The sequence below is a fragment of the Homarus americanus genome, unplaced genomic scaffold, assembly GCF_018991925.1.
Source record: "Homarus americanus isolate GMGI-L3 unplaced genomic scaffold, GMGI_Hamer_2.0 scaffold25483, whole genome shotgun sequence".
NCBI classification, from domain to species: Eukaryota; Metazoa; Arthropoda; class Malacostraca; order Decapoda; family Nephropidae; genus Homarus; species Homarus americanus.
In genome coordinates, this window is record NW_024726235.1 from 498,776 (window position 1) to 521,578 (window position 22,803).

At 44.4% G+C, this 22,803-nt stretch overlaps 1 protein-coding gene across 1 annotated transcript in view; it reads left to right on the forward strand.

The window, feature by feature from the left end:
- The window catches only part of LOC121865394 (homeobox protein Nkx-2.1-like), a 44,847-nt gene that overhangs the window by 4,341 nt on the left and 17,703 nt on the right, over positions 1 to 22,803 (forward strand). Inside the window, exons 2-3 of the mRNA XM_042364744.1 lie at positions 17,739 to 17,884; positions 18,022 to 18,117. Of these exons, the coding sequence (XP_042220678.1) occupies positions 17,739 to 17,884; positions 18,022 to 18,117 (242 nt within the window). The remainder of the gene's footprint in view (positions 1 to 17,738; positions 17,885 to 18,021; positions 18,118 to 22,803) is intronic.

Sequence of the window (22,803 nt, forward strand, 5' to 3'; positions counted from 1 at the left end):
TTTAATGTTGCTAGTGGCGTTGATGTTGCAAGTTACTGTTGCTAGTGGCGTTGATGTTGTTGCTTGTTACTGTTGCTAGTGGCGTTGATGTTGCAAGTAACTGTTGCTAGTGGCGAGAGAGAGAGAGAGAGTGTTACCTTGCCCTCTTAGACCGGACGTCACCGAAGGGTTGCTCCTCCACCGTCGGGAAGAGCGTACGACAGTGTACACACATTCTGTCGGTGAGTGTATAAGGGTTATCAGTGTACAGTGTGTGTGGGGGGCTCAGTCTTTCTCCTCTTTTGTCGGGAATCGAACCTGGGGCCAATCGTTTGTAAGAGGACCCGCCCCAACCTTGTAACTATACCTTCCCAATGTCGATGTGTGATGTGAAATGAGGGAGGTAATTTGATCTCTCTCTCTCTCTCTCTGTAATAATAATCACCAAGACGAAAAAGTTTTTATTTGACAAAAATTTTTTGATTAGGAAAAAATATATATTATTTTGTTGGTATTTTATTGAATATTATCTTATTTATTTTTTGTTTGTATCTGCGACTAAAAAAACCCTTTATTGATGATATTTTGTTATGTTGTAAATTAAACAGAAATATTTCTATTATATGGATTGTAAAAATATTGTTAGTTTTTCTGATAGTTATTAAAATTACAAAAAAAAGTGATATCTTTTTTTTTGGTATATTTGATTGGGAAAAAATATCATTCTTTTTGTACATAGGACAAAATTATTTATTCTTTTTTTTATATAGGAAATTAGTATCTTTTCATATACTTTTATTTGGGAATAAATATTTTTCTCTTTTTGCTTTTGTGGTAAAAGTATTTTTTTATGTGTCCAGGAAAAAAAAAAAAAAATATATATATATATATATATATATATATATATATATATATATATATATATATATATATATATATATATATATATATATATATATATATATATATATATATATATATTGATAAAATCACACGGGAAAATGGAAACAACGGAGCACCTTAGCTTTCGTCTTTATTCAAGACATCTTCAGAGGCAACTGGATTACATGGACAGAGAGAGGATTAAATATACAGGGTGACCTTAAAACCATGAGGTCAGGTCATAATGATGTCATCCACTAATCCCCACACCAACACACACGTAGAGGAGCTTAAGAGAAGGGGGGGTGACGTGACTAGTCAGGTCAGGTAAAAAATAAGGGACCCACAAAATAACTATCATACATCTAGATCAAAGGTTTTCAAAGCATTTTTAAGCATTATCTTATCCACGTTTTCATAATTACGAAAAATAAACTATATTTAATTTACATATTTACGAAAAAAATTCTCATTCATATAAAAAGGAAAAAAAATCTCCTCGTATTTGAATTCATAAACCAAAAAAAAAGTAAAAAAAAATATTCCTCGTTCATACTTGACCAAAAAAAAAAAAAAAGCCATCATAGCTTTTCCAATACCATATGGAAAAAAAAGTTATTTCCCTTTTCAGAATGTTGGGAAAAAAATACTATGTCCCTCTTTTTTGCCTGTCCTCCCTCTATTGGACTGAACTGTGAAAAAATTGTAACTAGTTCATACTGAAGCGAAGGTGGGTGGGGGGAGAGGGGGAGGAGGAGTGGGGTAGAGGAGGAGAGTGGGGAGAGTTGTCATGAGTGGGCCAGACAAATCGATCCTGGAACTGTGAAGGGGAGAAGGGGAGAGAGAGGAGAGGGGGAGAGAAACAAGTGTTCTATCGAGTATGGGGTGATATTGTTCTCTCTATATATATAGATATATCTTTCATGGTATCTCTATCTCTCCGTCTCTCTCTGTCTTTCTCTTAATCTTTCTTTATATGTGAATCTCTCTCTCTCTCTCTCTCTCTCTCTCGTTATAAACCTGCGGTTCCATTTATTTCTGTCTCTTTGTAATCCTACCTGTCTCTCTGTCTCTGTCTCCATTTCTCTCTCTCACCATCTTTCTTCTCTCTATCTCTCTTTCTTTATCTCTCTTTCTCTATTTATCTATCCATATGTTTGGGTTGGCTTAGGTTGGGTTAGGTTAGGTTAGTAATAAGGTGTTTAATCATCATCAGGTGAAATAAGAAGGTATGCCTTACCTCCAGTTGACCAGAAAATACAAAAAAAAATGACCCCAAATAAGACGATTTGACTCAGCTATCGACCTGAGCTACACTCGACCGTGGTGTTCACTCATCCAGGGTCGTGTCATATAATTTCTAACCTGTGACCTTGACCTATAACCCTATGACCCTGAATAATGTACCAGCACTAGTGGTTGTCGAGATCAAGTTACCTACGAAGAATGAAGATTATGGTTTTTGCTGTTCTTGAAGTAGGGTGAGGGGTGGTGGGGTGGGGGTGATCGAGGGGGATGAAAGAAGATGGGTGATGGGGGTATAATTATCATGGTAGGTTCCCCGGGTACACACACACACACACACACACAACACTGCCCGACCTACCCACTTGACCTCATCGTTGGCGTGAGTTACGAGGTAAACTTTTAGCACTTGTGAATGTTGAATTTAATCATGGTATCGTCAACAAGCCTTTAGGCACGACGTACACACACACACACACACACACCTTGGGGATAAGACACACTTAATTAGATGTTACAAAAATGTTAAGAGATTTAAAAAGACGATAAATCACTATCGTAACTTCCTTCCCGTGAAATTTGGTCGTGTGTGTGTGTGTGTGTGTGTGTGTATGTGTGTGTGTATGTGTGAGTGTGTGTGTGTGTGTGTGTGTGACCTTTACCTCTGACATGTTTTCTCCTGGAATATTTAACTGTATAAGTGCCCAAAAAAAACCCTAACATTAACCTTTGACCTCGAGTTGTGACCTTGACCAATGACCAATCTTGACGAAACATTAATGGTTTCTTTATGGTTGTTTACTTAACCTTTGTACTGAGTTTCATTAAAATAGGTCTTGTAGTTATAATGTTAGAGACGTTTTATTATTATTATTATTATTATTATTATTATTATTCATCTTTCTGTATTACCTGAGCATCTTACCTGTTAAGAGTAAGTTACCTTCCCACTTAACCAGTTTTAGGGGTTTTATTGTATTTATATACATATTTATACATACAGGTAAAAATGTATATATACAGAATGATAAGTACACGAACGCAAGAACACACTCAAATGCAGATACACATGGTTCACGAATATCTACACTCAGGCACATACACACACACACACACACACACACACACACACACACACAAACATACAGAAAATACGTACATGGAGAAACACACACACACACACACACACACTACAAAACAATAACTACATGTGTGACCCTCGGGCGGGGATTATAATCTTAAGTACATCTCAGTAACGAAGCAATTTCCAACAGGTGAATTAATTTGACAGCCACGTTCATCACTACTAGTTATGAGCACAGGGAAAAGTGATGATTTTTTTCCCCTTCAAGTTCACCATTTTTATTGTTGTTGGTGAGATTGTCAATAAAGCTCTCCTGATGTTGAAGAAATTGATTATGATATAGCCTTCTGTGTGTGTGTGTGTGTGTGTGAGTGTGTGTGTGTGTGTGTGTGTGTGTGTGTGTGTGTGTGTGTTTGTTTTTTACCTAACGTCAAATTAATACACTATGAGCTGTTATGAAGAGTTTGTTTATCATCGTATTTCAATCATAAATCACACTTTTAATTTACATATTACTCATACACTCACATATGTATACTACACATGTATCACCACTCCCCCCCCCCTTTAAAAAAATACATATATACATACATATTTCGTCTCTCATAGTTCGCGAATTACCACGGAAAAAAAAAAATCATATTTCTATTTTCAATTTTTTTAGGAGGGAAGGGGGAGTAATTTTTTCTTTCTCTCTCTCAATATACATCAGTCGTCAAATGAACTCACTAACGTAGTTTCAAAAGATCGTTCACAAAGTCAAAATGAAGAGGTCGACTAGGTAGGTAGCTCTAACACACGCACATACACGCACACGCACACACACATACACACACACACACACACATACTGTCAGCTGGTTCCCCCTCTGTCAGCTGTATCCTCGTAAATTCCCTCCCAGCTGGTGTTTCTGAGCCAGCTGTTACGTTGCCCTGGCGAACGTCTGCTTGAGGTGGCGAACGTATTATATCATATCTGCATCCAGGAGGGGGGGGCGTTATCTACGTACACGATCATATCTACATGAGAATACACACACACATGCACACACACACACGCACACACACATGTAGACATACAGTGACGCACATGTGTATACGTATAGATATATCCTCTCATGTCTCTCTGTCCTCACGTATCCCTCTCCCCTCTCACTTCCCTCACCGGTCCCTCTCCCCTCTCACTTCCCTCACCCCTCACAGGTCCCTCACCTCCCTCACTCCCTTCACCCCCCCTCAGGTCCCTCACCCTCACAGGTCCCTCACCCCTCTCACTTCCTCACCCTCACAGGTCTCACCCCTCTCACCTCACCTCACAGTCCTCACCTCTCACTTCCCTCTCCTCTCACTGTCCACCATCCTCACATAAATCGGCTAATTATTTCTCCCCTTGCTTTAATCCCTCCCTTATTTTCACCGCCCTTCACCCTTCCTTCTCTCCCCTAGTGTGTCGCGTCCTCCCAGTGTATCGTTTCCAGTGTCCTCTAGTGTTGTGTCCCCAGTGTGTCCCCATCCTGGTGATTCCCCTACCCAGTCCACACCCTTCTCCTCACACCCCCCTCACCCTCCCCGCCTATACAAATCATTGGTCACAGATGTTGGTGATGTTAATATTATTCAAGATCGACAGTTGGGGTCCGGGAGAGGGTGAGCGAGAGGGAGGGAGGAAGGAGAGAGGAGGGGAGGGAGGGGAGGGAGGAGGAGGGGAGGGAGAGAGGGGAAGAAGGGAAGGAGGGAGGGAGGGGAGGGGAGGAGGAGGGAGGGGAGGGAGGGAGAGAGAAGAAGGGAGGAGGGAGGAGGGAGAGGAAGGAGAGAGGGAGAGAGGATGGGAGGGAGGGGAGGGAGAGAAGAAGAAGGAGGGAGGAGGGAGGAAGGAAGGAAGGAGGGGAGGGAGGGAGGTGGAGAAGAGAATAGGGAATGGGAAGCGAAGGGAGGGGAAGGAGATAAGCGAAGGGAGAGGAAAAAGGAAGAGGGAAGGAACGGGGATGGTACGGAAGATGGTTAACACACCTCCTCACACACCTGAAGCTCATTACCATATCATAATGAAAGTTGAAGCATCATTTACCTCATAGGGAGACTCCACAGTGCCTAGGGAGCTGATAGAGAGCCTTAGTTGTCTATACTGGAGGAGACTTTTAAGGAATAATCTCATACGATTTTGTTTTGACCTTTTAAATGGTTTTTGAATCCCGCTTTTGACTAATTTATTTTATTTATTAATTTATTATTGACTATTTATCTGTGTGTGTGTGTGTGTGTGTGTGTGTGTGTGTGTGTGTGTGTGTGTGTGTGTGTGTGTGTGTGTGTGTGTGTTTTCTTACATTTCTCCACTTCCTGTTGGCTGGTTGTTGTCACTCCTTCCAATCTCCTCCATCAAACGTCACTCCCAGCACATGTGGGAGGGAAGGAGAGAGAGGGAAGGGAGAGAAAGGGGGGTAGAGGGAACACGAGGGGCTTAAACAGGGGGTACGAACCAATACACCAATTATGTAGTGGGAAGATAATTGTCCCCACAGCTGTCCATAAGAACGATTGTCCCATAGTTACTAGTAGGTATTTAAGGCCGTGAGGTTAGGGGCGTGTTGTTGCGGCTATTCTCCCTTGTTGACACTTTGATGAGGCACGTGGCATGACGAATAATAATTGATGGGTGAATATGAGACCTTGAGGCTGGGGGTGAGGGGTGAGGGTGGGAGGGTGAGGGGTGAGGGGTGAGGAGGTGAGGGAAGGTGAGGGTGAGGGGTGGAGGATGAGGTGAGGGAGAGGGGTGAGGGAATGGTGAGATAGGTATAGGGAGGGGTAATAGTGGTGTGGTGATGAGAGGGTGAGGGGGTCGGGTGTCTGGTAGTGGAAGAAAGGTGAGGTGAGATGGAAGAGAGTAGGCATGGCAGTGTGTGTGTGTGTGTGTGTGTGTGTTGTGTGTGTGTGTGTGTGTGTGTGTGTGTGTGTGTGTGTGTGTTTTGACTTTACATCCAGGATAAATTAATGTTGTTTGTTTTATTGTTGTTGTTTTTAACCATGAAATCATACCATTAACTTACAGCAAATAAAAAACAAAAGTTATCTTTATTGAACAAAAAAAACACTTACGTGACATAGACAGACAAGACAGACACACACACACACACACACACACACACACACACACACACACACACACACACACACACACACTCCACATTGACTCATGAGCTATAGTCACTTGAATCATAGTCCTTCTTGATTCACCTACCTGACTCATTGGAAATCTCCCTGACTCACCATCTTCTCCCTGACTCCACCATCTATTCCTGACCACCATCTATCTCCCTGATTCACCATCTCTCTCCTGACTCACCAATCTCTCTTCCTCACTCACCATCTCTCCCTGACTCACCAAGTCTCTTCCTGACTCACCATCTCCTCCCACCCTCCCTCCTGACTCACCATCTCCCTCCCTGACTCACCATCTATCCCTGACTCACCATCTCCCTCCCTGACTCACGTGAGACCTTCAAGAACTAGGTCTGCACACAAGCGAGGAGCAAGTCATGTTGGGTGATGTCTCAGTTAAAGTTACTCTCGAGTTTGACATTGTATACACCGGGTTAAGTCATCGTACTCAAGGGGTTAAGTAGTCGTACTCGAGGGGTTAAGGCACCGTACTGAAGGGGTTAAGTCATCGTACTCAAGGGGTTAAGGCACAGTACTCAAGGGGTTAAGTCGTCGTACTCGAGGGGTTAAGTCGTCGTACTCGAGGGTTGTCATCGTACTCAAGGGTTAAGGCACAGTACTGGCGGGGTTGTCGTCGTACTCAGCGGGTTGTCGTCGTACTCAGCGGGTTAAGTCGTCGTAACTCAAGGGGCTACACAGCACGTTAAGGTCGTACCCAGCGGGTTAAGTCGTCATACTCAGCGGGTTGTCATCGTACTCAAGGTTATGCACAGTACTCAGGCGTTGTCGTACTCAGCGGGTTAAGTCGTCGTACTCAGCGGGTTAAGTCGTCGTACTCAGCGGGTTAAGTCGTCGTACTCAGCGGGTTAAGTTATCTTATTCAAGAGGTTAAATGTTTATGGTGATATAATACGTCTCTAGGGGATTTTAGAGCGAATTAAAACTTAATTTGACTCCTACCCTTGTGACGTCCTCTCTCCCTCTCTCCCTCCTCCTCTCACCCTCCCTCCGTCCCTCCCTCCTCCCTCCTCCCTCGTTCCTTCTCTTCCTTCCTCATCCTCCCTCCTATCCTCTGTATCCCTTCTCTCCCTTAATTTCTCTTCCGTTCCCTCTAGTTCCCTCTCTCTCCTCCTCCTTCCCTCCATCCCATTACACCTCTCCTCCCACCTTTCCCTCTCTTCCCTTCTTCCTCCCTCCCTCCTTCCCTTCTCTCCCTCATATGAAGCAATTAACATCCCTCCCCTCACCTCCCAACCTCCTATTCCACTTTCCTCCTCCTTCCTCTTCCTCCCCCATTCCCTTCCTCCTCCAACCTCCCTCCTCCTCTACCTTTCTTCCTTCCCCTTATCAACTTCTCCTTCACTCCTTCATTTCCTCCAACTTCTGTCTATACCCGCCTTCCTCCCTCCTTTATTTCTTCCCTACTAACTTCCCTCCCTCCCTATTACACTCCCTTACTCCTCCCCTCCCTCCCTTAATCCCTCCCTCCCAATTCTCAAAGCTGCTTATGATGGAAGAAAGTGTAACAAGTTTATTTAGGAAAACTCTGAGTTAATCCTTCCTACAGATGCTCTCTCTCTCTCTCTCTCTCTCTCTCTCTCTCTTTCTCTCTCTCTCTCACATGTTTTCCTTCTATCTTTTCTTCTTTTCATTCTTCCTTCCGTCATTCCTTCCTTCACTGATAAATTCCTTGCTTGCCTCCTTCCTATCCTTCCGTCTTTCTTTCATTCATTCATTCATTAAAAATTGTCCTTCCTTCCTTCCTTCCTTCCTTCAAACACATCGTTCCATAGAAATAAAAATGAGCAATTTAAGATGGAGATAATTAAGGGAGATATATAATTAAGGGCTATAGACAATTAAGGGAGATAATTAAGGAAGATAATTAAATTAGATAATCAAGGAAGATAATTAAGGAAGATAATGAATGGAGACAATTAAATGAGATAATTAAGAGAGATAAATAAGGAGATAATTAAGGCAGGTAATTAAGGGAGATAATTAAGGCAAGTAATTAAGGGAGATAATTAAGACAGGTAATTAAGGGAGATAATTAATTAAAAAGTCATCTGAGAAGTTGGTAGGTAAGGTGCGACTTAAGAACATAAGAACATAAGAATAGAACTTATTGCTAATTACCAGCCAGAGAAGAGATTAACTGCAATTAACATTCGTGAGTAGGAACGCCGAGTTGTTGAAGACCAGATTATAGATGCAGAGAGAAGGAGGGAGAGGGAAGGAAAGGGGTAAAGAAGGCAGGTGAAAGTAAGAATGGAGAGAAAAGAGAGAGGAGGCATTAACACGTACACAGCTAACAGGCATTAACACGTACACAGCTAACAGGCATTAACACGTACACAAGTTGGAAATAATCACAATCACACTCTCCTCACCTGTAACCCTCAAGCGTCACCCTCAAGCGTCACCTTCAAGTGTCACCCACTAGCACTTGAGTCTCACCTAAACACTCAACACAAGCAGCTGCGAGACTCAAAACAATACAACTCAACAACGTATAACAAGAATTCACTGAAGCCAAAAATTAAACCATGAATTGATGGAAAACAAAAGTATTCGCCACTATGGAAAATAACACACTGAGGCTACGATAATGTCAGTCAGGTCGTGAGAGGCTGCTGGAGGAGGAGGAGGAGGAGGAGGTGGAGGAGGAGGTGGAAGAGGTGGAGGAGGTGGAGGTGGTCTATAGAAGGGCTTGACTCCCTGCTTCTTTTTCTCTCCCCCCCCCCCTCCTCCTCCTCCTTTCTTCCTCCTCCTCCTTCCTGCCTCTCCTCCTCCTAACTGTCGCCTGGAAATGATGAAGGAAATGCTATCGAGACCTTACTTAACTGTGCCCTCTGTGACCGCTAATGGTGGTTGAGTTTACGGTGTGGCCTCATGTGGCACTTGTTGGGTGTGGGGGATTATGGGTAATTAGACTCAGATAATGGCGCCAACCCTCGTGAGCAGGCGGGGCCCAGGGACCGTCCACGAGCTGATGGTGGTGAGGATGATGGTGAGGGTGGGGGTGAGGGTGGGGTGTGGGAGGGGTGGGTGGTGGGGGTGGGTGGTGGGGGTGGTGGTGGTGGGGTGGTGTGTGGGGGGGGGTGGTGGGTGGGTGAGGGGTGGGCAGAGGTGGTGTGGTGGGTGGGGGGGGGTGGGGTGGGTGGGGGGTGGGGAGGTGTGGTGGGGTGGTAGTGAGGTGGTGTGGGGGTGTAGGTGGTAGGGAGGGTGGTGGGGTAAGTGCTAGAAGTTAGTGGGGTAGTGGGGTGGGGTGCTAGGGGTGCTGGTGGGGGGGTGGGTGGGACAGGGTGGTAGTGATAGGGGTGAGGTGGGTGTGGGGGTGGGTGAGGTAGTGGTGGTGGTGGAGGGTGGTAGCGGGGGTGAGGTGGTGGTGGTGGTGGGGTGGGGGGTGGTGGTGGGGTGAGGGGTGGTGGTGGGTGGTGGTAGTAGGGGTGGTAGTGAGGGTGGTGGTGGGGGCGCTGGTGGGGGTGAGTGGGGTAGTGGTGGGGGTGATGGTGGGGGTGGAGGTGGTTGGGGATAGTGGTGGTGGTAGTGATAGGGGTGAGGGTGGTGGTGGTGATGCAGCTGATGGTGGTAGTTGTGGTTGTTTGTGTCATTTCCCTACCACCATTACCACCGTCATACACAATTAATTACACTCAAGGAAGGTAATAACTAACTTAAGCTAGTTCGTCTTTTTCTTCACACTGGTGACCTTGACCCGTGACCTTGACCCGTGACCTTATGACCTTGACCTTGTGTGGTTCCTTGGTTGTAATGGTTGACCTCATGGTAGTTAAATGAATGGAAGAGGAAGACATGAGGCCTCTCTCTCTCTCTCTCTCTCTCTCTCTCTCTCTCTCTCTCACACACAATTTACATTCTGCCCGCCAAAGAGTTTTTCTTATCACAGTATGAACTTTTCTATCGCTAAAGACCATCCTGGGTAAGTAAATTATTAAGGAGAGGTTGACTAATGAAAGAAAGGGAATGGCACACACACACACACACACACACACACACACACACACACACACACACACACACACACACACACACACACACACACACACACACACACGCAACAAAAACACCCTCCAGATTGATGATACAGTACAGGGAAAAATCTAACCTAATAAAAATTTCCAGTTTAATCCAAATCAGAGGAGGAAAAAAAAAGGCAAGATACTGAGGCACTTAAGGAAATAAACTCTACTGACCTCAAAAAGGGAAGGTGGAAAAATATTCTAATTAAGACTTCAGGTAAAAAAGTTAGTTGATAAACTTTTGGTGAAAAACTTTGAATACTCGAGTCTGCCTCAGCTGGGGGAGTCATGGGGATGGGATGAGAGGGAGAAGGGGTAGTTGGGATGAGGGAGGGGTTCTTAGGAGTGAGGGAGGAGGAAGGATCTTGGTGGTAGGAAGATGGGGTGTGGGGTTCTGGGGTGAGGTGGGGGGGAGAGGAGAGGGAAAGGATCTGGCGATAACTTTAGGACTGCCTTGGGAGGTTTACAGTAGCACCTGGAGGCAGGGGATGAGAAGGATGGAGGGAGTCTGGCGATAATTATAGGTCAGCCCTGAGATTGGCAGGTGTAAGGGGGGTGTGGCGTGTGATTTTAGGGCAGCTAGGATTATATTATAGCTTTCCAGGTCTAGGGAAGTCTAAGATGCAAGGTAGGGGGCTGGCGATAACTATGGGGCAGCCCTAAGATGGTAGCCGACCTGAGAGACATCCAGCTACAAGGGTCATGACCTGAGCTTCGTTGTTGTTGTTGTTGTTTTGATTAATGTGGTAGAGGTAGGGAAGGAAGGACAATAACAGAGATCATTAACATATGGGTGATAAATATGTATGAGGCGGAGAGTCAATGTTGACCTCCCAGTCACCCGCTAACACTGATACTCCCTTATACTGTATACACTCCCTCATACTCCCTGATACTGTATACACTCCCTCATACTCCCTTATACTGTATACACTCCCTCATACTGTATACACTCCCTCATACTCCCTGATACTGTATACACTCCCTCATACTCCCTTATACTGTATACACTCCCTCATACTCCCTGATACTGTATACACTCCCTCATACTCCCTTATACTGCATACACTCCCTCATACTCCCTGATACTGTATACACTCCCTCATACCCCCTGATACTGTATACATTCCCTCATACTCCTTCATACTGTGTAATACTGTATACTTCCCTTATACTCTCATACTATTCACCTCCCTTATACTCTCTCATACTATTCACCTCCCTTATACTCCCTTATACTGTATACACTCCCTCATACTCCCTAGTCTTATCATTATTAAAACAGCCTAACCTCCACTCTTGGTCTCGTTAACTGTGAGGTAAATATCCGTGAGTTTGAGAGACTTGGCCGCTGGGAGACATCCGCCACAGTTAGTATACATGACTCTTTCATTACTGAGTGTTTACCGTAGAGGGCAGAGTTACACCCCTACACCCGCCCCTACGCCCACACACAGCCCTTACACCCTCACGCCCTCCTCTACACCCACCCCTCTACACCCACCCCTCAACACCCTCTCCTACACCCTCCCCAGCAGCTTAGTGGCGGCGAGCCAGAGGGGGACATAACCAGTTCAGCTTTTGCTTAATTAATTACCTGTGAATACCTGTGATATGACCAGGTGAGGCCAGTCCGTTCCTCCGTCCCTTCCCTCCTTCCCCCCCTCACCCCGTCCTTCTCTCCCTCTCTCCCTCTCTCTCTCTCTCTCTCTCCTTCTCTCTATCTCTCCTTCTCTCTATCTCCCCATCTCGTGTTCTCAATGATTCATACGTGACCATTTTCCCCTAAATAAACAAGAGGAAGAAGAGAAGGTAACTCTCATAGTCTAACGCATTAATCTAAGTGTGTTTGTATGTCACTAATTAATATTCATGCAACTATATATAGATACAACTAAGAGAATATAACTACTTTCTCTTCCTTTAAGTTAATTAACATGAAGGTAAAGAATAAGATTAACATTTCAGTTAATATCGATAGATGGTGTTAAAAATATTGTTAAGGTTTGGTTCATGTTGTGTTTATACAGATTAATACTGATGATGTTTGATAAATACAGAAGTTGTAGTAATTAAATTGATTTTATCTTGACGTATTTTTAGATCCGGTTTTTTATAATGAATTACTCCCTGTGTGTTTATCTTTGGTCGCCATCAACAAGCACTGTCCATCTATCCATCTATCCGTCAGTTAATTTGGCCGTCCGTCTGCTTGTTAGTCCGTCCGTCTGCTTGTTAGTCCGTCCGTCTGCTTGTTAGTCCGTCCGTCCGTCCGCCTGAACAACAATAACATAGGTTCTAGTGGGCGGATGTCGTTGTATATCCTGTGACAAGAAATATTTCCTTCTCATCTACCACAAGAAACTCTGGATGATATGAACTGTGTTGTCCTTAACTCCCGTATATTTCCTCCCTCAAGACATGCCAATATTCCATCATTTTCTAAGATAACTATTAAGTTTGTCTTTTACGAATGAATCTCTTCTGTTTTCTCTCTAAGTTCACACCTATATTTCGTCTACCAGGTAAAAAGATTGACTTCTCCATAAAACTAAAGATCTTGTTCTCCTGGTAGGGTCGTGTCCTCTGCCTTGCTCCTGCTGGTGTGTGGTAGTGACTCCTCCTCCGTCAGGTGCCCCCCCCCCTCCCTGCTAAACACTGTTGACACAGCCTCCTGCCAAAACTCGCTTTTAATCAATTGCAATATGAGTCGCTTTGAAATGGGATATTACTGTTAGATGGTCCCCGTTGTCGCAAGGTAGAGAGAGAGAGAGACAGACAGAGAGAGAGAGAGAGAGAGAGAGAGAGAGAGAGGTGTACCGTATGTGAAGGGAGAGGAGGAGTGAGGTAGGGTGCAGGCATGCATTGAGTGAGAGGTGTGTGGGAGAGCAGGTGTAAATGTGTGGTAGTGCAGGTGTGTGTGTGTGTGTGTGTAATAATAATAATAATAATAATAATAATAATAATAATAATAATGATTAACGGTTTATTGAAAAAGTTTGCAGCCCGAAGTCTGAAAATATACATTGGACATAAATGACTTATTACATATATTGGTGGTTTAACAAAAGTCTTCATCAGAGAAAGGTAAAGGAACATACAGTGAACAAACAGATTAATGTTTACAGCGGAGGTCACGTAGGTCATGTGCGCTGAGGTGAACAGCAGACACATAGTGTAGTAACTCCCTCACAGGTGGTGTGTGATAAGAGAGTTTGAAGAAGTTACAACAGGGAGGGAGGTGGTAAAGAGAGAGAGAGAGAGAGAGAGAGAGAGAGAGAGAGAGAGAGAGAGAGAGAGAGAGAGAGAGAGAGAGAGAGAGAGAGAGCACATTACAACTTTACTACTCAATGTTGTGACTCGAATCAAGATGTTTATATCACTTCAGACCCTCTCCTCGCCTCCCCTCTCCAACCCCTCTCACTCTCTCTGTCCTCCAACCTCTCTCACACACACTCTCTCTCTCTCCACAAGACACTCACACACTCCACGCACTTATAAACTTATAGAAGGACTCGAGTGTGGTGGTAACTTTACGTGAATGGTAAATCGATTTGTATGATCCCTTTTTCGAATCTTTTTTTGCCAACTCTCTTAGTGACTGTATTTGTGGCCTCTGTAAACCACTCATGTGCACCTTATATGCACGTACACACTGTGCGCTCTCTGTACACACACTCACTGTACACCTAGTGCGCCAAGGATTGTGTAATCTGCTTGTTTATTCCTCCCTCCCCCCCCCTTTTCCTCCCTCTCTCCCTCCCCCCTTCTCTCCCACCTTTCCTCCTTCTCTCCCTGCCTGGCCAACCTTTCTTCTCACGACCTGGTGTGTGTGTGTGTGTGTGTGTGTGTGTGTGTGTGTGTGTGTGTGTGTGTGTGTGTCTGTGTGTGTGTGTGTGTGTGTGTTTCTTTGAGTGTCCCTTTGTTATTTATGTTTCTGTCTGTCTCTGTTATTAATTTTCTTCCACACACACACACCTCCCCTCTCCCCCCCCTTCTTCTCCCCCTACCCCCTCTTATTCACGGTCTTTTCTGAGTGAGACCAAAAAATAAACAGTTTTAGCAATTAAGGTGCCGTAACGGGAGACAAGAGCCCTTGGCAATAATAATCAGGCATCTCACTCACTCACTCTTTCCCCTTCCTTCCCTTATTCCCCTTTTCTTTCCCCTTCCCTTCCCCTCTTTCTCCTCTCGTCCCTTCTTTCTCCCCCTCCTCTCTATCTCCTCCTTTCCCTCCCTTTGCCTTCTTTCCTCTCTCTCTCTCTCTCTCTCTCTCTCTCTCTCTCTCTCTCTCTCTCTCCTCCACTTCCCTCTTCCTTCTCCATCCCTCCTCTCTCTCCCACTCCCCATTCCCCCTTTCTCCCCCCTTTCCTCTCTCTCTCTTTCTCCTCTATCCATCCTCCCTTCCCCGATACACTTTCCGGTAACCCCCCTCCCCCGTTATAATGATTCAGATCCGACTCTATAGGTGTTGGATCCGATACTATTGGGATTGAATCCGATAACAGAGAGGTTGGATCCGATGGCAAACTCGTTGGACGTGAGTGTAAATCTGACGACAAAAGGTCTGGATCCGATACCAAACCCGCTTTAGGAAGGGGAATTGAATCCGATATCAAACCTACTTTAAGGAGGAGTTGGATTCATTAGCAGATCCACTTTAAGAAGAGGCTTTGAATCTTATACCAGACCCGTTTTAAGAGGGATTTCATTGGCTTCAAGAGGGATTTGATCTGCTTTAGAGGGGTTGGATCCACTATCAAGAGGGGGTTGGATTCGCATTAAAGAGGGGGGTTGGATTCACTTTAAGAGAGATTGGATCCACTTTAAGAGGATCTGATTCGTTTTAAGAGAATGGGATCCGCTTTAAGAGCAGCGGATCCGCTTTAAGAGGATCGGATCCTCTTCAAAAGTGAGTTTGATCCACTGTAAGAGGATCGGATTTGCTTTAAGGGGATCGGATCCGCTTTAAGAGGATCGGATTCACTTCAATAGGGGGTTGGATCCGATACCAGACCCTGCACGAGAGGGTTGCAGATCAAGAGAGATAATGGGCTAGGGGACTGAGGCGATCCTGGGCCGGGGAGCCAATGATGTTAATGAGATTGAACACTGTTCTCTGTTCTATCTCTCTCTCTCATCTCTCTCTCTCTTGTCTTTTATACGCTGAATGTCTCTCTCTCTCTCTCTCTCGCTGGCTTTCTCTCTCTCTAACCTACTGTCGCTTACTTGTGTGTGTATGTGTGTGTGTGTGTGTGTGTGTGTGTGTGTGTGTATAGTTCGTCAACACGTACACCCCCAACTACCCTACGGCCTCACCTCAACATCCAGCAGTTGGTCTTAAACATCTATAAAAAATCACGTTCTTAATTTACACAGATTAGTGCAAGAAAAACTAGCAAACAGAAAACGAAAAAAATAACAAAGTAAATCTGCCGACACAGATTAACTACAGATTCTGAAGTATGTTTTGAAGCCCAGATTTTTTAGATTTAATTCGCTACTTATGACTTTTTTCATATACATATCTAAGTGCTTTAAAAAAAAAGTACCCGGGGCATGTGTTTAACTCGGTGCTTTTATGGTAAAATTCTTGCGGGTAATTCGTGGTTTTTGTTTATGTGTGTTTGAATCGCAAGGAATTTTGATCGTCATTTGTTCTCCGTCGTCAGAATCAACCAATCACAGAGTTGATATACCTTAATTACCTTATACTCTATCGTATCTCTAGTCTTTGTTTCTTTCACTTCTACACTATTTGTTAGTTATTTTTATTAGTGTTGTTATTGTTCTCTCTCACCCCCACATTTACTCTCACTCCCTCCCCTTCATCATCCCTTCCCTCCCTCTCTCCCTCCCTCCCCCTCTCACCTCACCTCCCTCTCTCTCCCCTTCACCTCTCCCCCCTCACCTCTCCCTCTCCCCGGGTAAGTGTTGTGGTGTTGAGGATGTCTCGATGTCACAGGTAGACGGCTGCTTCTGCGATTATTGATCTGGTAATTACGTCTGTCAGTAGCGGTGCACAATGTTCCTGTTACCTGTTCCGCCCCTGTTGTTGTTGTTATCGGTGCTGTTATCGGTATTCTTGGTGGTTTTATCGGTCGTAATGGTGGTGTTATCGGTAAAGCTAGTGTTGTTATATTAGTAATTACTTTTCAGGATAATGTTGTGTCCTTGTTACCGCTGCGACTCTGTAAATATCTCCTTACTAATGTCATTGCTGTATTTGTTGCCTCACTGATGTCTTTGTTGTTCTTGTCATTAACTTAATATGATTGCGTTAGTGTCCGTTGTAGGATGGTAGTTAATTTTTTCCCCAATACTAAGGTTTGTCACGTGGTTTGGAAAATGGCAGATGAAATGTGGACAAATGTAAAGTACTTAGTCTAGGAGATGTAAACAGAGAAACCAGATATCAGACGATCAACGTTTTTATAGAGAAATCCGACTGTGTGAAAGATTTAGGAGTAATGATAAGTAGGAATCTAAAACCAAGTCAACAATGTGTATTTGCTAGAAACAAGGCTAACAAAGTACTTGGGTTCATACAAAGGAGTGTTAGTTACAAGACTAGCGAGGTCATCCTAAAACTATATCTTGCGCTTGTGAGACCTCACTTGGATTACGCAGCTCAGTTCTGGTCACCGTATTACAGAATGGATATAGAATCCCTAGAAAGAATTCAGAGGAGAATGACAAGACTAATCCCGGGCATTAGGAACCTTGAGTACAGAGACAGGTTAAAGCATCTTAATTTGCACTCCCTCGAGAGACGTAGAGCGAGGGGCGACATGATCGAGGTGTATAAATGGAAGTCAGGGCTAAACAAAGGGGACATTACAAAGGTACTCAAACTATCCAACCAGGAGCAAATTTGTAGCAATGGTTTTAAATTAGACAAATTTAGATTTAGGCGCGAGATAAGTAAACATTGGTTTGGAAATAGAGTAGTGGATGAGTGGAAAAAGTTACCAAATATCATCATTAACTCGAATGCGCTGGATAGCTTCAAACATAGGATGGATGGATATATGAGCAATAGGGGTTGGGTGTAAATAGGACTGCCCAGTATGGATCAGTAGGCCCGCTGCAGTTTCCTCCATTCTCATGTTCTTATGTTATGGGTGTTTATCGTGTCGTTGTTGTGTTTGTCGTGTCAGTAATGTGTTTGTTTTGTGCTTGTTGTTAGTGTTTCGTGGTTGGTGGCGGCAAATAACGACTGTGTATATATCCTTGTTACGAAATGTTGTTGTTGCCGTGTTATACTCAAAGTGTCGTTGTTGTGTTTGTCTTGTTAGTAATGTATTTGTCGCGTCATTAATGAATTTGTTGTGTTTGTTGTTACAGTCTCGCGGCTGATGGGCGGCTCCAACATGAACATGAATATGGGGAACGTGACGTCGCTATCAACATGTAGTATGGGTGACAACAAAGCGATGCAGTTCCCCCTCTCACAGCGCAGAAAACGTAGGATCCTCTTCACGCAAGCCCAGGTGAGTCCTCCCCGTCCCCCTCCACTATCACACCTGTTACACACTTACCCACACTTACAATACACTTGTTATATTACTTACTACCACACCTGCTTTGACCTATTATACACCACTGACCTCTCGACCTCCTTCAACAGGTGTATGAGTTAGAACGACGCTTCAAGCAGCAGAAATACCTATCAGCGCCTGAGCGAGAACACCTGGCCTCTCTCATTAACCTCACGCCGCAACAGGTAAGGATGATTCACCTTCGGTCATGTCATGTCAAGGTACGATGTGAATAGCGGGACAACAACAGGTATAGGGTCATATCGTGTCATGTTAGGTTTATTAGTGACATGGTAGAAGGTTAGGTTAAGTGTCATGTCACGTCAGATTGAAGTGTTGTTAGGTCGTGTCATTAAGTGATCGTTATCAGGTTACATTAAGTTAAATTAGCCCTGTGCGTAGGATGAGTTAATCCCGTGAATACAATTATCATCGTACTCGAGGGATTAATCTATTGTACTCGAGGGATTATCATTGTACTCAGGGGATTAAGTCATTGTACTCTGCCTCAACTCTCCTCATCCTCCCTGTCTCTCATTCACTAGTTATTCCTCTTCCTCCCTCCCTTCTTCATCCCAACTCTCCTCCTATCTCCCTCTTCTTCCACCTCACCCACTCTGCTTTTCGTCTTCCCCTCCTTCCCTTCCTCCCAGCCACCTTCATCACCTTCCTTCCTTTGCCTCCTCCTCCACTCACTCTCTCCCTCCGCCTCCTCCTCCCCTTTTCTCCCAGCCATCCTCATCACCCGACTCCTCCCCTTCCTCCCAGCCGCCCACCTCCCCCCCCCCACCCCTCCCTGATCCTGACGTCTGATAACAAACTGTTAAAGTTGTAGCGTCGAGGTGACACCCTTGTTACCCCTCTATCTGATCCTACAGGGAGGGAGGGAGGGAGGGAGGGAGGGAGGGGGATAGAAAGGGGAGGGAGGGAGGGGGATGTAGGGGATAAGAAAGGAGGGATTGAGGAGGGAAGGAGGGGGGAGAAAAGGTGATAGGGAGGGGATGGAAGGAGGGTGAGAGAAGAGGAGATGGAAGGTGATGAAGGAGTAGAGACGGGGGTGGGAGAAGATGAGAGGAGAGGGAAGGATAAAATTGAAAGAGGATAAGAGCATGGTGAGGGTCATTTTATCTCGGTGTAGTAAGAGCTTTCCAGGAGAGATACGGATGCCTCTAAAACAGATGAGTGTGATCACTGTACCCACTTGAATGGAAGAGGCGAGGCTCTGACGGGAAGGTGGGAGGACTCCGATACCCTCAGACGGCGTGAGGGAAGGGCAGGGGGGGGGAGGGGGACACTTTCATATAGACAGCGACGGGACCACAGACGACCACAAAGTAGAATTGGTAACGAAGATATTATGTATGCAGATGACATTACTCAAATAACAACACATCAAGGAAAATCGCGAGCGTTACAGGTTGACAACACCAGGCGGGAATTAGAGAGGGTAAATAATTAAGAAAAACATTGGAAAATCCAAACCAGCCTCCTGAAATTCACAGTGATTCTTATGCAGAAGGAAAACCCATCCATTAGTAACCATTAATGCCCAGATAGAATACAAAAGCAAAGGCACCCTCCTGGGCCTGTATATATCCATGACAGGTTACTCCCATCATGTCCACACCAGGAAGGAAAAGGCAAAAAGAGAGCTGAGAAAACTATACCGCTTTAAAGCGCTTCCTGAGAAAATAAACTCCGCCTGGTGACATCATTTATCATACCGATATTAACTTACCCAGCAATACCTCTTCATACTATGAGCACCACTCAAATATTAAAATTACAGGTGGTCCAAAATGAAGCCCTAAGATTCATTGCAAGTGAAAGATACCCCTTCACCAGACCCAAAGCCGAGATACATAGAGACCTGAGAATAAAACCTACCAACCAGCAGCTGCACACCCTGGTCAGCAGTCTGTCAAAAGATAGAACGATCAGAGCAAGAACTCTTTCAAAGACTCCCACCAGATAACGACAACAACCATACATAGTTTCCAAAAATTTACCAAATCTCAAAAGGTCCATTACCACCCCCGATCTATACAGCCAGGCAATAGACATCCTCCCTAGACCAGCATCCGCCAGTAGGGTCGGCGGAATATGAAATAAGGCCCTCAAAACACCCATATATGGGGCAGGGTAGGATGTCTAGTGCCTGTACCGACAGACAATAACTAACCCATGACACAACCCTAACACACCATTAGCTTAGCTAAGCGGTCAGCCCGCCCTCTCTTACCTCCTCCTAAATTTCTTAAATTTCCGAACTATAACTTACCTTGTGCTGGTGGTCACGGGAACCCTGGTGTCGTACAGGGTCACCTCCTGGTACCTGTCTTGACACTTGTATGACACCTCTTGCTCCTTGACGACACTTTGCTGTACTCCATGACACATTTTACACCTTGCCATAGTTCAAGACACTTTGCAACACTTTACGACATTAATGGGACTTTACGACACTTTGAGAGGCTTCACAGCACTTCACGACACTTTTCGACACCGTATGACACTCTTGTACTGCTTGGAGACTTATAACTATTCGAGACTTTATGACACTTTGTCACTTTATGACACTATGGAACAATATAGGGCTTTTTACGGCACTTTAGGACACCTTGACACATTAGGACACCTTGACACATTAGGACATTTCATAACACCTCTGACACTTCATAGCACTTTTTTCATTGTGCACCGCATCTTACGACATAACGCGACACTTATTAGACTTAATGGCACTTTATCAGACCTACTGGCACTTAAAGGCACTCATAAAACTTTGTGAATATTACATGAATCCTTGTAACACCTTATGGCACTTTACGACACTTTATACCACTCTTATGACACGTATGGGCGTTTTTGGCGCCCACAACTACTTATAAGTATTCGTGACACAAACACTTTACAACACTTATAAACACTTTACGTTACTTACGAACACATTATGATGAATGTGATCACTACACAATACCATTGAAAACCTTACGGCACTTAAAAGCACTTTATGAAACTCAACACCAGCTTTGAGACACTTATAACTTCTTTAAGACACTTATAAACACTTTACTACACTGACGAACACTTTACGATACTTAACAGACCTCGTTAATTTCATTCTCTTCATCGGCTGTATGTTTGTCTGTAAGCCATCGTGCACGCCCTTACCGGCACCAAGGCAGAGACACCACTGAGGAGGTCTTGTCGTGTCAGAGACCTTTGTTGACAGTCTCGTGAAACCGAAACCACGAAACGAGACAGATTCAAAACCTAAGCGAACCGATCAAACCTCGTCCCAGTGTTATAATGGACTGAGTTTGGTTGTGTTTTACTTTAGAGATCTTTATCTGATCTAATAACAACATATTACACAAGATTATATGTCAATGTTTTAGTTCGTAATATGGTTCGTTTTGGGATGATTGAGTCTGATGTTTCGAAGAGCTGTTCCTGAAATCTTGAAACACTTACGTCATCGATGTCTCAAAGTGGTGTTAATTAACTGGTGACAAAATTATCCAGAATTGTTTACATTGTTTATCCACCCCCCCTTCCCCCCCACACCCCACTAGGCTTTGTTGTGGGTCGATGATCTGTACCTGGGTGGAATATTTCCTGTAAAAACAAACAACGATAGAACACATTTTAAAATATTTTCTTATTCCAAAAATCAACGCTTTCGGAGACGTGAGTATGTTGTCTCAGACCTAACCACCCAAACCACGACTAAACCAAAACTACCAACAGTCTCCACATATCTGTCTGGTTTAATATTCTACACAGACTACAGACAAACCAAAGAAAGACAATCACCTTAAACTTAATTCATAAAAGGAGTTTAAAATTAAGTTATCGTACTGAAGGGGTCAGTTTGGATAGCCACCTCGGTAACTAAAACGATCGAGAGGTTTGTTTATTTCTGGAGGTTGAGGGAGGGGAGGGGAGGAGGTTACAGAGAGGTTATCGGTTATGAATTTGGAGGCCGCTAGTCTGTGTGGCTTATAAGTGGCGTTGACTGTACCTGTGTGGACTATATTTAAGTGGTAAAGTGGATAATATTTTCTTGTGGGGGAAACTACTCATTAGATTCACTGGAGAGAGAGAGAGAGAGAGAAAGAGAGAGAGAGAGAGAGAGAGAGAGAGAGAGAGAGAGAGTTAAAGGCGTCAGGCCACACTACTCACCTGCTGTGTGTGTGTGTGAGGTGAGTATGTGAAGAGGGCTCGGGGCCTGCCTACGACACACACACACACACACACACACACACACACACACATACACACACACACACACACATTACCACAAGGTTTATAGAATGAAGTGAAAACATTTGCCTGAGGTGTTTGTATTCATGGGAGAGTAAATTAATACTCCCTTATGATTTATTCTCAAACTACATAGTGAGAGAGAGAGAGAGAGAGAGAGAGAGAGATCTTCACTACAAATGACTCATCTTCTCAAACAAACTACAACATTTTCTCTTAAGGAATAAACACGAAAAAATCAATCATACAACTTCAGGTAAAATGACTAAGACAAGTTTATTTTATTTACGACATTTTAAACATAATTCGTCCTTTGTATGACGTGAAGATTCCTCCCTTCCTATCACATCTTCCCTTCCTTGCATCTTCCATCCTTTCTCCCTCATCCTCCTACCCTTCCCTTCTCTCTCTCTCTCTCTCCCTACCATCCTTCCTCCCTCAATCCCCTTTCCTCCTCTCCCTCCCTTCCTCCCTTCCTCTCTTTTCCCTCTCCCTCTTTCCTTCCTCCCTACCTCAGTCCCCTTCCCCTATCTTCTTCCTCCCTCAATCCCCTTTCCTCCTCTCCCTCCCTTCCTCTCTTCCCCCTCTCCTCCCCTTCCTCC